This window comes from Anabrus simplex, chromosome 12 (assembly GCF_040414725.1).
Source record: "Anabrus simplex isolate iqAnaSimp1 chromosome 12, ASM4041472v1, whole genome shotgun sequence".
NCBI lineage: Eukaryota > Metazoa > Arthropoda > Insecta > Orthoptera > Tettigoniidae > Anabrus > Anabrus simplex.
The window spans coordinates 75254548-75271844 of NC_090276.1; the positions used below are offsets into that span (position 1 = coordinate 75254548).

At 37.8% G+C, this 17297-nt stretch overlaps 1 protein-coding gene across 1 annotated transcript in view; it reads left to right on the plus strand.

Annotated features, from left to right (window-relative positions):
* msk (importin-7 msk) overlaps positions 1-17297 on the plus strand; it is a 198093-nt gene that overhangs the window by 72949 nt on the left and 107847 nt on the right. Inside the window, exons 14-15 of the mRNA XM_067156336.2 lie at positions 214-305; positions 2293-2424. Coding sequence (XP_067012437.2) covers positions 214-305; positions 2293-2424 — 224 coding nt within the window. The remainder of the gene's footprint in view (positions 1-213; positions 306-2292; positions 2425-17297) is intronic.

Here is a 17297-nt window from a genome sequence, read left to right on the forward strand (position 1 = left end):
CCCAATAGTTACATGTATGTTTTAGGCGTAATCAGTGTTCCCAGTTCGGGATGGTCATGATGTAGTGGCTCAACGGTGGATGAGCTGATGTGATGAGATTTCTTTGTTTATTCTACCAGATTCACAGATATTATTGTGGTCATGTGCATTGAGCAGTTGGAAGCAGTGTGGGTTCCATAACGTGTAATTTAACCCAGAACTGTTTTGTTTCAGAGTTCTACGAAGAGGCCCTTTCCCTTGTTTATGATCTAACGAGTAAAAGCATATCCCCGGACATGTGGAAAGTGTTGGAACTTATGTACCAGGTTTGTATTCATAACAAGCTGTCAAGTAGAAGGGCTGTATTCCATTGTAAACCCATTCTCCATTCTGTGCACATTATTTTGATCTTACATGCACCTTGTATTTTGCTGACTATTTTGAAAAGAAAAAAAACACTCTTTGGTGGAATACTAGTAAAATATATTGCACCTTACCTTTACGTGTCGAGTATGCCTCGAAAGAGGAGCTAACACTGCACTCGCAAGCTACCTGACGTCTACTAGTTAGTGTGGTCTGATGTAACCTTGTATGTAATTTGTAGGTCTGCCTCTTTATTACGTACAGGAAATCTCAGGTCAGTCTGCAGCTGGCTGTAGCCAGAAGCAACTTGCCGTTTCCATTTGAGAACGACATAGTAACATACTTCATCTCTTATAGCACAGTCACAGTCTGAACACACATTTGGAACTACTGGTGGCATTTTCTTGCATATATTTTTTTTCTTGGGAGGATAAAAACTGTAAAGTGAAAGAAACAACTATATTCAGAGATAAAGTGAGGCTGTGCAATGATGCACAGCTTACTGATCTGTTAAAAATCTAACAATGTGCAAACTAAATTAAATTTGATTTTACAGTTTGCAACTGCAAATAGGTTTACATTTTGTCTCAAGTCCCTTATGTGTATACTTCAAATATTGACATTATGTTCCGTAATTTTTCACTGTAGTTTTAGTTTATTTACACTGTTTATGGAGCACCAAAATTAACCTTATACAATAAAATCTTCAAAATAAGTACATCTTCCCAGAACTTCTTCATTCTAGACAATCTTGCAGCCCATTCTGTTGATACAACATACTGCTTACGTTTTGATGTTTTAAGTGATAGTTTTGTATATTTGTTATTTACAATCTTCTTCTCTCCTCTATTTTCAATTTGCTCCATTTGTATTTCTTTAAGTTAATTGTTTTTTGTTTTACTGTTCCAAAAGAAATCAAAGCTGTTTTAGGAGTTTAAAATTTGGCAATCAATCAATATATCTCTCTCGCTCTCTCAAAATGGAATCCTCCGTTTTCTCATTTTGTCAGTAATTGATTTGCTTTCCTTGTAAATTACTGAATTGGGTAAAACACTCCACTGGCCATCTAATGTTTTTTATTAGTTGTAGTTTGATGAAAATATCACAAAATGACACACATATATAAAGCAGAGGGAACTTTAATGGCCTATTGGGCAACATCGTAGCATTAGCAGGGGTGAATGGGTTAACGTGTTCTCCCCAAAGTCGTGTAGCAAAGTCGCATTAAAAGAAAATGAAATGCACAGTTGCTTCCAAATTTAAGTAGTCTTTTAAAACATAACCGGGATTTGAAAGTAGTGCTATTAGGTTTTTTCCCTTTTTTCTTCCTTTTACATCTGTACTTCTCTTTTTGAAGGCCTATATAAAAAGATAGGTAATAGTATAGGCAGAATGACATATCATTGTAGGAAGTGGGAGCAGTAAGGACAAATATGAAGAACAAAAGGACAATGATAATCTTCTTACTCCCTGACAAGCTGATTTCTGCTTCCCAGGATTGCCGGGAGAATGGGTTTTCAGTACTTCCTGTGGGTGGAGATTGTCCTTGTCTTTTATGTTTTCATGTTTGTCCTATGGCCCCGTCTTCTGAAGCTGCCCTGTCGTTGGGTTTAATGTTTCTACGGTTCTCTGTAAGACTTGATGTGTCACGGTACCAGGTATCTAGTCCCTCACCACCTTTTTGCTCTTGCTTTTATCCAGCTGCTACATGAAGGCTAATGGCCCCTCATAGAGTGATGAAGTTGAGAAAAGCCTATCTGTTTGAAGATATCTGCCCTTCCCTGTTGTGTTTATCCTAAAATTAATCTGTAATGCAGGCTGGTCAGATGAGTGAATGATACTGATTTTTTGGTGTCAAATATGTGTTCTTGTGCTTCTGTCACTTCATTTCCTGTTTCACTTTGTTTGTGTATCCCTCAAAACAAGTTGACACTTGGACTGTATTTACAGGTTTTCCAGAAAGATGGATTTGATTACTTCACAGATATGATGCCACCTCTGCACAATTATGTAACTGTTGATACTGAGCAGTTCTTATCCAATGAGAACTATATCCTTGCCATGTTTAATATGTGTAAAGCTGTAAGTATATTTTCAGTATTTTTGTAGAGAGTGAGGTTTTAGCTGGTGTAAAGAAATTAATATAAAAGAAATAAGGGGGAATTTCTTGTTTCTTATATCAACATCATTGTTACGAGCTAGCCTGCTCTAGGACTTGCTGTTCATATTCAAAACATTAAACATTGAAGAAGGAACTCCTACTGTATTACTCCCCTGAAGATTATAATTGTGTGGTTCAACGGTGGAGTAGGAAATGTGTTCAACCAGGCTGGAATGAGAATTTAAGCTGTGAATTCTCTAACAATTATCAGACAAGAAACTAAATGTAATTAAACAATATACAGTATATGATCAAGCTTGGTGCAGAGTACTTTCCTGAGGAGAATGGTTGTCCAGTTCTACTTCCTTTCAATCATACAATGTTTTTGTAGTGTATTTAGGGCCACAATAGAGTGAATGCTTATGAAGGAACAGCTCATACCTTGATCACCTGGTTAGTGATTTATGGCCAGCAAATGTAGCATGTTTGAAGACATTCCATTTTCTCAACAAGTACTAATCATATTTTGAAAATAATTATGTCCTTGGAAGTCCGTATCTAATTCTAGGCGTAGTTCCATCATCTTGGCAGATACTGACACTGTGGATCAACTTCGTAGCTGACTGAGATTTATACAGTAAAGCTTCATGTATACATTTTTTAAGGGTCTAAACAAAAAGGAACATATCACTGAAAGTGTAACCACAGCATATTGAGAAAATACACAGGAGCATATTGCTTTGAAAATAATGTTTTTGGGGGGTAATATAGATGTGCAGTATGCATCATACAAAATTCTGTATTAAACCACACAGAAAAAACTCGAGTGTTTTTTGTGTGCTATGGCAAAAATTCACCCTCAAATCACGATAACTGTTGGATTATTTCATCATATACATTACGATGTGTGGCATAACTAGGGTTGCCACTTTCTGATATGTGGAAATATGGGACATTGACCTAAAAATAGGGGATTTTTCACAAAAATACGGGACAGTTCATAAATACTTTGTAAATCAAACATTAGATATCAATTTCAATTAAATTATAATTAGTTTCATTAACAGAATAAGATAATTATTGAAATTCGTAAAAGAAACTAACTTGCACCCTCTTAACAGTATGTATCCGCTTTATCTTCAATAAACCGAGACATTGACATATCTCCCCCTACGTCAATCACTTATTTTGGCTATATTTAGAGGAGAGAAGAAAGCTGCACTCTGTCTCAGTTATTCATAGTGTTTTACGGAACGAAACACCAATTTACTTGAGAGATGACCTTCAGTACCTATCGTCCAGAAATAGTCGCCAAACAAGGTCATTAACTAACTCGCTAAGTTTCCCTACCCATCACACTACTAGTTACAGGGATTAATTCGTAACAAACATTAATTACATATAAGAACATAATCTGTAGAACATATCCAAGGCTATTTAAGTTACTTTCTTCATGGAAATACTAACCGTAGGAACTATATTATTATTATATTATGTGATTGTTGTATAGTTGGCCCATTATTTGACTATAAGGTTAGCAAGTTTTAAACTTGCTTAGTTGTTTACTTTTTGTATATTTTACGTGTGAACTTCAGTATGTTGTAGAATTTAACACAATTATTAAAGTGTATTGTGGTTGGGCGTAATAGCAGGCTCTAAAGCCTGAGTCACGTCGTACTAAACAAGACTATAATAAATAATAAATAACAGTAAAATGCATGAGGTATGACAAAACATGCACAAAAAAAACCATTATTAGAACTACCTTATTGTCTCCATCTGTACTTCGCATTTGGCTTAGCTGACGCTAAAACTGCACTGTCTAACTGTATCATGCCATGGAACTCTCTAAAAGACATGTTCATGTTTACAGTAATTAGTAGTTCACTTTTAATCAGATCTGCTGAACACCTGTTTCTACTGTCTGACCACTTGTTAGACATTAAGGAGAAAATGCATTCAACAAATGCATTTGACCCAGGAACACTCATTACAAAAGGCACAAGATTTTCTAATTATCTTAGTTTCTGTTGTCCTTTATGACTACTAAACACTGGCAGGAATGTTCCCAACAAGACAAAACTCATCATACATTTTCTCCATATCAATTATTTCAGTTAATTGCAGATATTTCACTGCAGCTAACTTCTCTCCAGTTTTGTTCTTTCTGAAGAAGATAAAGCTTCCATGTCATTCTTAACTGCAATTCCAAGGAACTGATTTTCTTTCCTTTGTTCCAGTTTTCTCTTTAGTAAGCATACTGCATCGTAAGCTTCACCCATATAAATACAGTAGAACCTTGATAATTCAAAATTGGCTAATTCAAAAGCCCACCCAATTCGAAGAAGCACTTTCCCGGAAACATGAGATACAGTTCTGCATGTTATTTAAATAGTTCAATTCGAAATATGGATAATTCGTAATTCGAAGTACAATGCCGGCCCCATTACCGAAATTCAGACTTTTAATTCGAAACTGCCTTTACATTTTAAAACAACAGTATGTTACAGAGTAATTTCAACTCGAAATTTATCCGCGTCATAATAGTACGCGTGTTCCGGAACGTGGATGGGTAGGTTTGCGCACTTACTCACTTCGGTGGGTCTACAGTGCGCTTCATGATTGCTAAGTTGAATGAAATTGGAATTCTTTTGTATTCAACCTTTTAAGGAATGCCGTAATATCACGCAACAGGCAGTGTACGGAAAAACAGGATCCACGAACACTGGCGATGCCGACAGTTGACGAAAAAACGTGGCTCATATAATAAATTCGAAGGCACCGAACAATATTGTCGTCGCCAACGAAACTGCATTGCTTTATTTTAATGCAAGCCCAAACGGTCTTATGGTTGTGAAGGAGAAAGTGCCAGCCGGAGAATTGTACAAGGGTGGAGGATGGGGGTTACTGTATTGCGTTGCAATGCACATGGAAGCGAGAAACTTTATCCCCTCGTCATAGGAAAGTTCGATAAGCCACAATGTTTTAAGGGTGTCAGGCACTTTCCATGCCAGTACAAAGCATCTAAAAATGCAAACAGTACAGAAATCCAAAAAATAATGCATTTGCACAGGGGAACCGGCATAATTTATCCTCGTGTTTGAATTGTGTGATTTTTTTCTTTCTTTCGTTGCGTGAGGTTAGCATACCTGCCAACCCTTCTGATTTACCCGGAAACTTTCCGGTTTTTAACTCATCTTCCGATTTTCCGATTTATTTTTACTTCTTCCGATTTTTGACTAATATAACCTCTAGTACGGCCAATACTCTTCCCCTCGAATAAAGGATAAATTCTTATGTGCTTGTGTAATTTACGAAACCTAATTTTCAAGCGTATTTGATGCTTTATTTCGTGAGTGTTTCGTCCGTCGCCTTCGCTCACTACAGCAGAGTGTGCGCTTTATACAGCTGGGAATTCGGGGCGGCAATCGTCCTGCAAGCAAGAGGCTAGCGCACGCTAACAACTCAGTTAATCGGGACGAAATAACGAGTGTGTTATTGTGTTGTTCGCGCGCTGTTAACATCGTTTCTGTGCGTAGTTTCGTCGGAGTTGTAGGCCACGTGTTTTTTCTTGCATTTCTACGACATTTTCTGGTATTTTCTTTTCTCGTTATGCCAAAAAAAATATGACAAACGTTATCTCCAAGTGCTCAGAGATGCCTATAAATTTCTGTACATTTTACCGGATATTGAAAGAAACTACCGTAGTTTCTCGCGTACCGTAATCGACGCTCTTGCATAATTTACACATCCCAATATTTTTGGGTCCAAAGTGGAATTTGACACACCCACAACTTCGAAGATCCATCACTCAGCTCCGGATGCGTTTCGAAATAAAGATGCCAACTACTCAGGTAGCAGGCTTCCTATTGCGAAAGCGGGCATTCCAAATACAGGCAACGTGCTCTATTAGCTGGCAGGAAATTCCACTGCACTAGTTTTACGAGTGTTTCGCGTACGGGACATTATGTGATCTCAAAATTGTTTGTCAGTCCACAGTACTCGATTAATACTGCATCATACGACCTTGCGGTGATCAGTTACGCCGAAACATACGGGAATAGAGCAGCGGGCAGCAAGTTTTCAGTGTCCAAATGAAACATGCGCTACCGCGGTAACAGAAGTGCACTTCAAGCGGCCAACAAGTCTCGCAAAGCATTTCGCGGATCAAAAAGCGGCAAGTTTCGCAAGTAGAGGATTATCTGCTTAACTATATGATTTTGTTACGCAATGTTGGTTGAGCCGTTTCTCACAAAATGCTGCATTTTAATGAGTGAGAAATAGCCGCGGCACGTGGAATCATTGTCTCGTATTTGAAGGTTAGCCGAGGCTGAATTAATTTTATGAAGAGAAATGGACTTTCTCTTTGACAAAGAACAACGTTATGCCTAAAAGTGACGAATGATTTAAACCATTTTCAGCGCTTTGTGATTGAGAAGCGTAAAGTGAAGGAATATTTTATCTCCCTTATAGGAACGGCAGGTTTGACGCCAATCAGTTTCCATATAGGCCTACCATAAGTCGAACAATAGATAAGAAAGGAACATACAGTGTTATCGCATGCGCTACCGGAAGCAAAAAAACAACGATGTACTGCATTGCTTGCTGTAACAGCTGATGGCAGAAAGCTTGCACCTTACATTGTTCTAAAACGAAAAACAATGCCTAAAGCAAAATTTCCGCCAGTGATCTACGTTCGTATTCAAGAAAAAGGGTGGATGGACACGTTACTCGTACAAGATTGGATACAAATGGTTTGGGGTAATGTAGCAGGGTCCCTCCTTCGATGCCCGGCCGTTCTCGTGTTGGACAGTTTTTTGTTTTTGTTTTGTTGCCGGTATGTCATTCAGGTCGTAGTGTCAGCTCGTAATGGGAAGAATATTTTCCAGTGTCGGTACTTTAAACTCACGTGTCTAACTTATCTGATGTACCCTATTTGACTTTTCAGAAAAAATCTCACGCCGGAATTTTACGCCAAATGACGATAACTGCAAATGGGTTGAACCAATTGTGTTTGGATTATATTTGATGTATCTTTTAGATGTAAATGAATTGTAAATAATGTGTAAATATCCGATTTCCTTGAATCGCATCCGAAGTTTTCGCCTGTATTTTTCTTCAAAAATGTGCCTTAATTACACGAGAAAATACGGTATTATGCATTTTGTTGCGCGTGTCGGTGTGACAAATATATTCGTATGTAAATGTCATAAATGAGAGTGATTAGGTACATTTTCTTGTAACTATTTTTATGTTTTCTTAGTTTAACATTTTAAATTTAATGGTCAATTCGCATTGTAACTGTAGATAAGTATGCCTTTTATCCTGACCTTTCTTCACGTAGACCGTGGTGGAATATATGTGATGAAATCCAAGAATTAAAAAATCTTCCTATTTTTGGTTTCTAAAAGTTGGCAGATATGGGTTAGGTTCGTCAGTGATTTATCCAAGTGCATTATTTGAACATTGTAAATGCACCTTGTTGGGTACATTTCGGAAATAGGTTTTTTCCATGGCATTTGAAAGGTTTAAACTGTGAATAGGGGTGATTGCATGTATTAATGGGTCTTAGAATACTTTGTGACGTAGCAAGTGTTTACATTTCTGAAGTACGAGAGAAGTGCCATGACGGAAAATCGTACAAGGATAGAGTCATAGGAAAGTTTGATTTTAAGGGCCTCGGGTACTTTCTATGTAAATACAAGGCATCTAAAATGCATAAGGATAGTAGTAATCCAATGAATAAAGCACTTGCACATGGGAGCCAGCATGGATTTCTCCTCGTCTTTGAATCGTGCTTTCTTTCTTTCTTTCTTTCATTGCGTGAGGTTATTTTTGCCAGTGAGATGTCCAAATGCATTATTTGAATACTGTAAATGCGCCTTCTTGGATACATTTTTGGAAATAGTTCTTTTTTCATGGCATTTGAAAGGTATAAACTGTGAATAAAGGTTAACTGCATGCAGTAACGGGCCATAGAATATTTTGTAATGCGGCAAGGGTTGGTACTTCTGAATTGCGAATTGGCGGTTAATTCTAAATCACGTAATCCCAAGTCCGATTTTTTTAGTCCCAACGACTTTGAATTAACAAGGTTTTACTGTAGTGTTTCTTTCTGAGATCTTGATGCACTGACCAAAAATCTTAGCTACATTGCTGAAGAATAATAAGTGGATTTCTAGCAATATATCCTTAAGTTCATCTTCTGGATCAAAATATTTCTTCAGAACTTTGCAACAGTCCTCTCGCAGTGATATGAAGTAGCTTTTGATGGCAGGCCAGTTGTGGATTAATCTTTCTACTGCATGTTCTAAAGAAAGCCAGCGAGTTGTAATATGACTCAAGATCTCCAACCATTCATCGTATTTCTTCATGTCTTCGCGGTGCTTCGCAGACATGGAGAAAGGACTACGTATTTTCAGAACAGCATTTTCTATGTCTATATCAAGGCAATCAGTTGCATGCCTCATTGTATTGTGGACAATATGAGCTGAACAATTTGACTTCAATATTCTGCAGTATAGGCATGCCATTTTCATTAACTACCTTAATGACACACTTATGAATTGAACTTGCAGTTTCATTGGCACTTTCATAGCAGTCCAGCAACTTGTTTTGTACAACACTTGTAGCTGTGAAATATCTTACACAAAGAGGAAACATTTTACAATTACATTTATTGCTGGCATCTGTTGCAATTGAAAAGAAACAGTTTTTAGAGATAAGTTCTGTCACATCCTTTAGAGACTTCATAGCCAATATATTTTTACTTAAGCCTCGCCCCGTTGTTCTTCCACACAAAACATTGTTAGCAACACCGGAATTCCCAAAAATATGAGATTAGTTTATTCGAACAATCCCTGTTGGCGTGACTTATGTTTTACAGTGTGGAACAAAGAGTTAATTCTGCTGCAGCACTTTATCCTGCTGTGTTTGAGACGTCGCCTGATTAAAAATATACAAACTCAGATTTTTCGTATTATTTTGTGATCTTGTATTTGCTGTATGGGTTTCAGTTTGAGCATGTCGCTAAAGATCTGACTCACTGCCACGAGATACGGAGAATTCACACGCACAGATGGAACATCAGGCCTTGTGGCATTGTCCAATAACAGGTTTCACCGACGTGTATGACGATTCCCATTTATTTTGATATGACGTTACTTGTTTTAACTTTCTTCTTAGGAGTTGTATTGACTGAAGTTTCATCAGAATCTGACATCTTAACACTGATATCTTCGATGAACTTTGATAACTTCACATTTGACGTAAATTTAGTCTGAAACAGCATAAACAATCACGTTGGAAATTTGAATGGAAGCCCTATGGAAGCACGCGGTGGAAGAAGAGGGAAATGACCCAGCATGCTCAGGTTTACCAGCAAATGGCGAGACTTCATGAGATTTTCTTCTTCTAGGGCTCCACAGAGAAAAAAATTACAGAGCTACTTTGAATTTCAATGGCGCTCAAATCAAATATGGATTTTTTTCTTTTTAATTTTAAAAAGAGACAAACGCTCGCTTTTACCAGACAACAGTTCATAATTCGGGACGCAAAATTTCACCTCAAATACAGGACAGTTGGCAACCCTAGGCATTACATGGATAGTTTCTAGCGCACTAAGGGCCATTTTCCCCAAATGAGTTTAAACTAGGTTTATTTTAATCTGGTTTAAGTCTGAGTTTAAAACTAACATTCATTTTCCCCATATTGGTTTAAACTTTGTATCAAGTTTAAACTTGGTTCAAAGTTAAACCTATATTCTTGGTTTAAACTGCTGTTTATATTCAACCTTCTTGACATTAACGTATCTGTGATTTTCCTGGTAGAAGGGTTAGTTTTGACTACCAGTACTGCAGCACTTTACTAGAAAACGTACTAAAATTATAACCTAGTATTAGCATTAGAAAAATGGGAGAATTTATTGAAGTCTTTGGTTAAATAGGATATCATTTTGATGTGCAAGTGAGGTTAAGAAGCCGCATTCCAACAAAAATTTTACAATCTTGGAGAATCAGATGTAACAGAGTTTTTTTTTGGTGGATTTATAATTCATAAGCGAACAGCAAGGATTGTCTAGTATCGAAGAAGGATTCATTTAAAACGTCAACTGCACAAAATAATGCTATTTCGCTAGAAGCAATGATTCTGGTTGCTTTAAGGTATGATGCAGCAGACATTTTTCTTATTAACAACGGGGACCACAGACCTTAAATTGCAGTCTCCTTATAATATTATATACTGTAAAATACTGTTGGTGGTATGAATACTGCAATGTGAAGCATAAAAATATTCCTACATAAGCCGTGTAATACGTGCGTTCTTCATGCGGTACCTGGTGGCTGTGGTCGCTAAAGGGTTAGGTCAGCATCGTCCAAATCCGTGACTAGATGGTTCGAATCCAGTATGTCCAATATATTTTTACCATCAGAACGGTGACGGCACGGTAGGAGAGGCGATGGTATACAATTTCTAATCGCTAGATTATATATTTATAGGATCAGAAAAACAATAAAGGTGTTTCATGCTTGCTAGTAAACTTGTAATAGAATAAATTATAGTTAAGAATCTTTCATCGTAACTATTGCCAGCATACCAGCAATAGAAATATTAATGCTATAGGGAGAAGAGTATTATGCATACAGTACGACATATCGAGAACTTGGTTATGTTATAAACGGATATGGAATCAAGTAATACATCTCCAAATAACACATCCTCAGTGGTCTGTCTGCTGGATCTAAGGCCGAGGGCGATGGATTTTAATAGGAGATAGATCCCGAACATGCTTGGAATTTGTTTACTTGAAATTCACATAAATGTTGATTTTCAGAGGAAAGGAATACCGTATGCCTATTGCTGAAAGACCAGGATTTTAATATTTCAACGTTCCCGTGTGTTCCGTAAGACAATACAGACATCAAAAGACACGTATTAGGCCCACGGTACTTGTTTATGGTAAAGCATGACAGAGAAAAATAAGAAATAAAAGTGCGTTCCAAGAAATTGTAGACAGTAATAGGTAAAATTATGACAACACTTCGCACAAATGTAACCAATTCATTTATCAGTAAATCTAATATCCCTCCGAATTTGTTCTTTATTCACTATGTACGATAGCATTAATTCGCCACAAACAGCTGATATTATTACAAAATGTCGGTCATTGAATTACTTGGCTCTGATTGGCCAATTCCAATCGACCATGCCTTCGACTATTCCTTCAGTGCAGCCAACGTTAGCACCAACGACAGCTCGCCCGTTTAAACTAAACGAGTGTCAGAAATTGGTGGAGAAAATGGACGCAAGTTTAAACTAGGTACTAAAGTTAAACAGGTTTCATTGATACCAGGTTTAACTCAATTTGGAGAAAATGGCCCTAACCACCTTATTAAAACACCATCACCTTTCTTGCCTTAGACTTGCGTAATGCCTTCAAGAATTTCACTTATGGTCGTTGGTTCTGTAATAATGACATTCTTGGTAAATCTGTATGTTCATCAAACAGTAGACTCTCAAACAGTCCCTCCTATTCTTTGTCACCACTATGTTCGTCATTTGCATCGCCAGAACCTTCTCTATCACTGAATCCTGCTTTAGGAAAACCGTTCAGCGTTGTTAATTGTGACACTGGTTGCAACGAAGTGGCAATGTAATGCATTCCCTATTGAAGAGATTCAAGTGTTACATATTTGTACAATTTTAGAACTACAGTTAGTAATGTCAGAAAAAAAAAAAGAGGGGGACCAAAATATATCATGTGAAGTTGTGAGAGACTGCATCATTGGTCACCAGGGGGAATGTGGGAGAGAGCGAACGAAAAGTAATGTTTTCTATATCCATGTAACGGATAGCATGTTGCACCATCATTTTGCCATGCTGCAACTTATAATTGCATGTGATCCGTAGGTGCAGTGATTGTAGTTCATTCATGCAATTTGCAGGGGGAAAATTCTTCACTGAAATTTCTCAGGAATATTACTTCAGGAGGGCATGCCGTACATCTGTCCACAAGCAGGAGGATCTTCTTACCTTTTGCACCGAATTTCCAACAGTTTCTCTCAGCCAATCTTCAAACACTTTTGGCGCGATCCAAGAGTTCTTCTTACTTGTGTATTTTGTAGGGAGTGTTGCAGTGTTTTTAAAACATTGCAGCTTTGCAAATTTTCCTATAGTTAAAGGATTTTTTTAAGAAACCATTCTTTTTTTCAGTGTCTGCTCAGTTAATTTAACTTGTAAGTTTCTTAGTCTGTCAAAATATAAATTGTACACTTAGTATACAAAAAAAAAAAAAAAAAAAGAAGATTGCCATTGGTATTGTTTTCCAGGCGTGTTAGTGTTCTAAGTGTTCCACTTCATGTATTGACCGACCAAAAAACTTGTTAAAGGAGGCAGTTTTTTCTGTTTCATTACTATTTGTGTAAAACAATCTCCTGTTCCTTACTGCTCTTCCCAGCATGACTGTTCTGTCCATTGTTCACTCAGGCAGTAAATTTAAAAAAGAAAGTCCTGTCTTGCCAGATGTCTTTGGGGGCATACTGGAATGTCAGTTCTTTCAAACAACTTCCTTTCCACCCGTATTAACCCTTTGATGTACTTTGACAGATCTCTCTGTCCTGGCTCTCAACTGCACTCCGGTACAAAGATGGATCTCTCTGTCCGCGCGTAGTGTTTATTTCCGGACCCGCTCCAAGCCGGTTTCCTTTGTGAAATGTTTAATATTAGTAAGGTAACCTCTTGACAGATGGAAGCACTGTTTTATTCAATATTGATGTATTCGATAAACACTTCTGTGCAGTTATTCAATGGAAATTATAACCTGTATCTTAGCAACCTCATCGTAAGCAAAATCATGGCTGCCTCCAAGTTGAGTGACGAAGCAATTATAAGGGAATTTTTAGATATAGAAAAGTGACAAAGAATTTAGTGGAAGTGAAAGTAGTGGAATTAATTCGTGTGACAGTGATGTGAGCACTGGTAGGGGTGAACAAAGTGCTGTTTTGCCATCAAATGTGTCACTGAATTTAGGCCTACATCTGATGCCACACCAATGGCTTCTAATAATATTTTACACGATAGGGAATGGAACTGGGAGCACGTAAATAATACTCCAGAGTATCATTCATGCATCGCAACTGGTGAAATAAGTAGTGTTGTTCAAAGGCACCTAGGACAATGCCCGAATGAACTGCAAGTTGAGAACGAATTTCTATTAGAAGATGTTTGGGAACGTCTAACCAAAGAGACAAATGCTTATGTAAGTAAATCTTATATCAGCTGCCTAGAATATAAATAGGGTAATGTCATATGAAAAGGAATCTGTGGATGAAATGAAAGCCAGATTACTTTGAAGTGGTAAAGTATGATGGCAAGAAGTAGTTCAGACCCTATCTTGTTGTTGACTACAACTATGGAATGGGTGGTGTTGATTCCCATGACCAGAGACTCGCATCATTCCCCTTGATGAGGAAGTATGTGAAAGGATACAGAAAAATATACTTAACATGTTAGACATGACACTTCTGAATTCCAGCATCATTCATCACCACCTCAACCCTGACAAGAAGCAAGTAGGCTTTACATACCAGCTTCCGGATCAATTTGGCCGAAGAGGTGTTGGCAACGTGTGACCTTGCTTAACTATCAAAAAAAAAGGATGCCAAAGCCAAGGGGACACACACTGATACTTCAGGGAAGGCACTGGGGACAATTTCCAACCAAGATACCCCCAACAATGAAGAAGGTTATCCCATCACAGAGATGCCAGTCTGTGTGACATAGGGCCTGAGGAAGGAATCTTCATTTGAATGCAACCGGTGGAAGGTGGCACTGCAGGTAGATGACTGTTTTATAGTTTGGATATTTCCTCTCATTAGGTTGCTGTAAAGCTTGCTTTTTCAGTGTCTGTGATAATATCATGTAAAGTAATGAAAATAAGTGGTACACCAAGACATAAATAAGTTCAATTAAATGGTATGTGAATGGGTTGTTGTTGTTAAATGTTAATCAGTGGAAACTGGCCTTAAGACATATGTATGTATGTCTGTGCGACATAAAGCAGGTTTGAAAAGGAAAATCATCACATAAGTGTAAAAAGGAAATGTATATCCGAGATACCATATTTTCGTGAATAATCCCCGCATATTTTTTTAAAAAAATGTGAGGCACGAAATTGGGATGCAGGTTTTATTTGCGTCAAGGTTGCCAACACGCTTCTGGCTCACCTAGTTTTCGATGCTGAGTCTGCAGTTATGCTTTGTGGAACCGTAGATGGAAGAAAACTATCCCCATATGTCATATTTAAATGGAAAACAATTCAGACTTTTAATTCTAAACTGACTACATTTTTTAAAAATAGTACCATATTTTACAAAGTATTTAAATTCAAAATTTCTCCATGTCACAATAGAACGCTTTCCGCACTTTCACTGACTTCGGTGTGTCTATAGTGTGTTTCATAGTTGAAAATAGTGAAATCTTAATTCTTTTGTATTCAGTGTTTTAAGGAACGCCACAATATCATGTGATCTTTGCTCCAATACGGCTGATGATGACCCCTAGATGGGTCGAAACTAGTACCGTATAATTTTGTAATCTTGTGAATATATTGTATTGAAAAGGTGGAAACATTTAAGTTATTATTATTATTATTATTATTACAATATCATGTAGTAGGCAGTACGCAGAAAAGCAGTATCCGCGAAAACTGGCGAGATTTGGCATTTCTGAATTACAAGATAGCTGTTAATTCAAAATCATGTAATTGGAAGTCCAATTTGTGTATTACAAAGACTTCGAATTAACAAGGTTTTACTGTATCGTAAAACTAACATCAAAATTTGCCGGTCTGTCTATTTCAAGTGTTTACATTGCACAAATAGAATTATCCAATATAAATGGTCCGTTATTGGACATTATAAATTTTCCAGCTAACTCATTCCTGGTTGCCAGCGATTCGCCCTCTTGTGCTAGGTTGGGCTCATCAGTTGGTACTAGCACACCTACCAAGACGCTGGCTAGTGCATACTGTGAAGGCCACTGCGTAGGCTACTTGGAGCCATCGGCAGTGCCAGTGCACTATGAGACCTTAGCTGTTAATTAATGGCATCATTTTGTGTTACGCAGTGGCCAAAATATGCTAAGGAGTAGTGTTTCAAACTTCTCAAGAAAATAGCTTGTAGTGGTCTGTTGGTACGATCTCTGGCAACACTCAGCCATATATCACTAGTTTGTCTGCCATCAAAATAGACTGAGCATGCCTGCACAATACGTGAAGCCCACTCGGGTTAAACGCAGGCACATCGCATGTCATGGTATAGTTTCTTATAGTGTAAGTTTGCGTGTATGATCCAAACTCTGGTTTGGATTACCAAAGATCTACCGTATAATCTCGAGGACCACCCGCACTTTTTTTTTTCTCGAAAATATCGCTTCCAAAATTGGGTGCGGGTCTTATTTAAAAGTGTTAACATTAGGACAGGTGGTAATGAAAAATAACGGTATACAGTAATGTTGTATATTCTCGCCAATGGAACTAAATTGCCCCCATACATTGTTCTCAAGCGAAAGACTCTTCCTTAAAATCTACCCGCTGGTGCTATCGTCAGATCTCATAACTCCGGCTGGATGGACAGTTCACTTGTGGAAGACTGGGTAAAGTGTGTCTGGCAACGTTGCCCTGGTGCATTATTGGGACAAAAGAGCTTGCTTGTTCTTGACAGTTACCGCAGCCACACAACAGACGATGTGAAGAAACATATCAAGGATGGGAAAACCGACCTAGCAGTCGTTCCGGGCGGGATGACGTCTATGCTACAGCCGCTGGCCGTCTGCATGAACTGTCCATTTAAAGCAGCCTTGAAACAGTTCTATACAGAATGGATGGCGGCTGATAATCACACACTGACGCCAACTGGTCGTATTCAGCGCCCAGAAGTTCAGCTGCTGTGTTTGTGGATTTTGACAGCATGGAATCGTATCCGTGGAGACCTCATACGGAAGAGCTTCAGGAACTGTAGCATTTCTAATGCTATGGATGGCAGCGATGGCGACATTTTGTGGGAAAGTGATGGTGATTAAAGTTCCGAAGTTGGTACTGATGATGATTATGATGATGATGATTGAACTCGTTGGATATTGTTCTGGAAATATTTACTTTTATTTTCTAATAATTTGATGTGTGTTAGTAAAGATTGTAAATAATTTTGACTTCACTTTTTTATTTTTTTTTATTTTGTTATTTCAAAATATAGGTGTGGGTCTTATTCGGTGGCGGGTGGTATTCGAGATTATACGGTATTTGCTGATCATTTCTCTTTGATGCTATTGACTTTTGTTTGCTGTGTGTTAGCTAATTACCATAATGAGGAAATGCACGGTATCTCGCAGCAAGATCTTTTTCCATCTTGATAGAAGATGAAGCAATTTTTTTTGTATGTTCCAATGCTATTTGCCTGTATTTCTTCAGTTATACCATGAGTTCTTCAAAGTAAAAAAAATTTAAGATGTCTTAGAAAAAGTGATGATTAATTTTGTAATGCTTATTACGCTGATATGTTCCATATCGTATATATTTATTTTTTAATTTGAAAATATAAATATTGATGTTGACTCTTCGTCATAGCCATGTGATAGAGCGGTGGCCTTCTGAGCTGATGTTGACAGGCTCGATTTCCGCTCAGTCTGATGGTATTTCTAGGTGCTCGGATATTTGAACCTTGTATCGGTAGATTTACTGGCACATGAAACAACTCCTGGGGGACAAATTTCAGCACCTCAGCATCTCTGAAAACCGTGAAAGTAGTAGGTGGGTTGTAGACTGTGTTCTTACCTTCTAAATCATTGTTAACCCTGA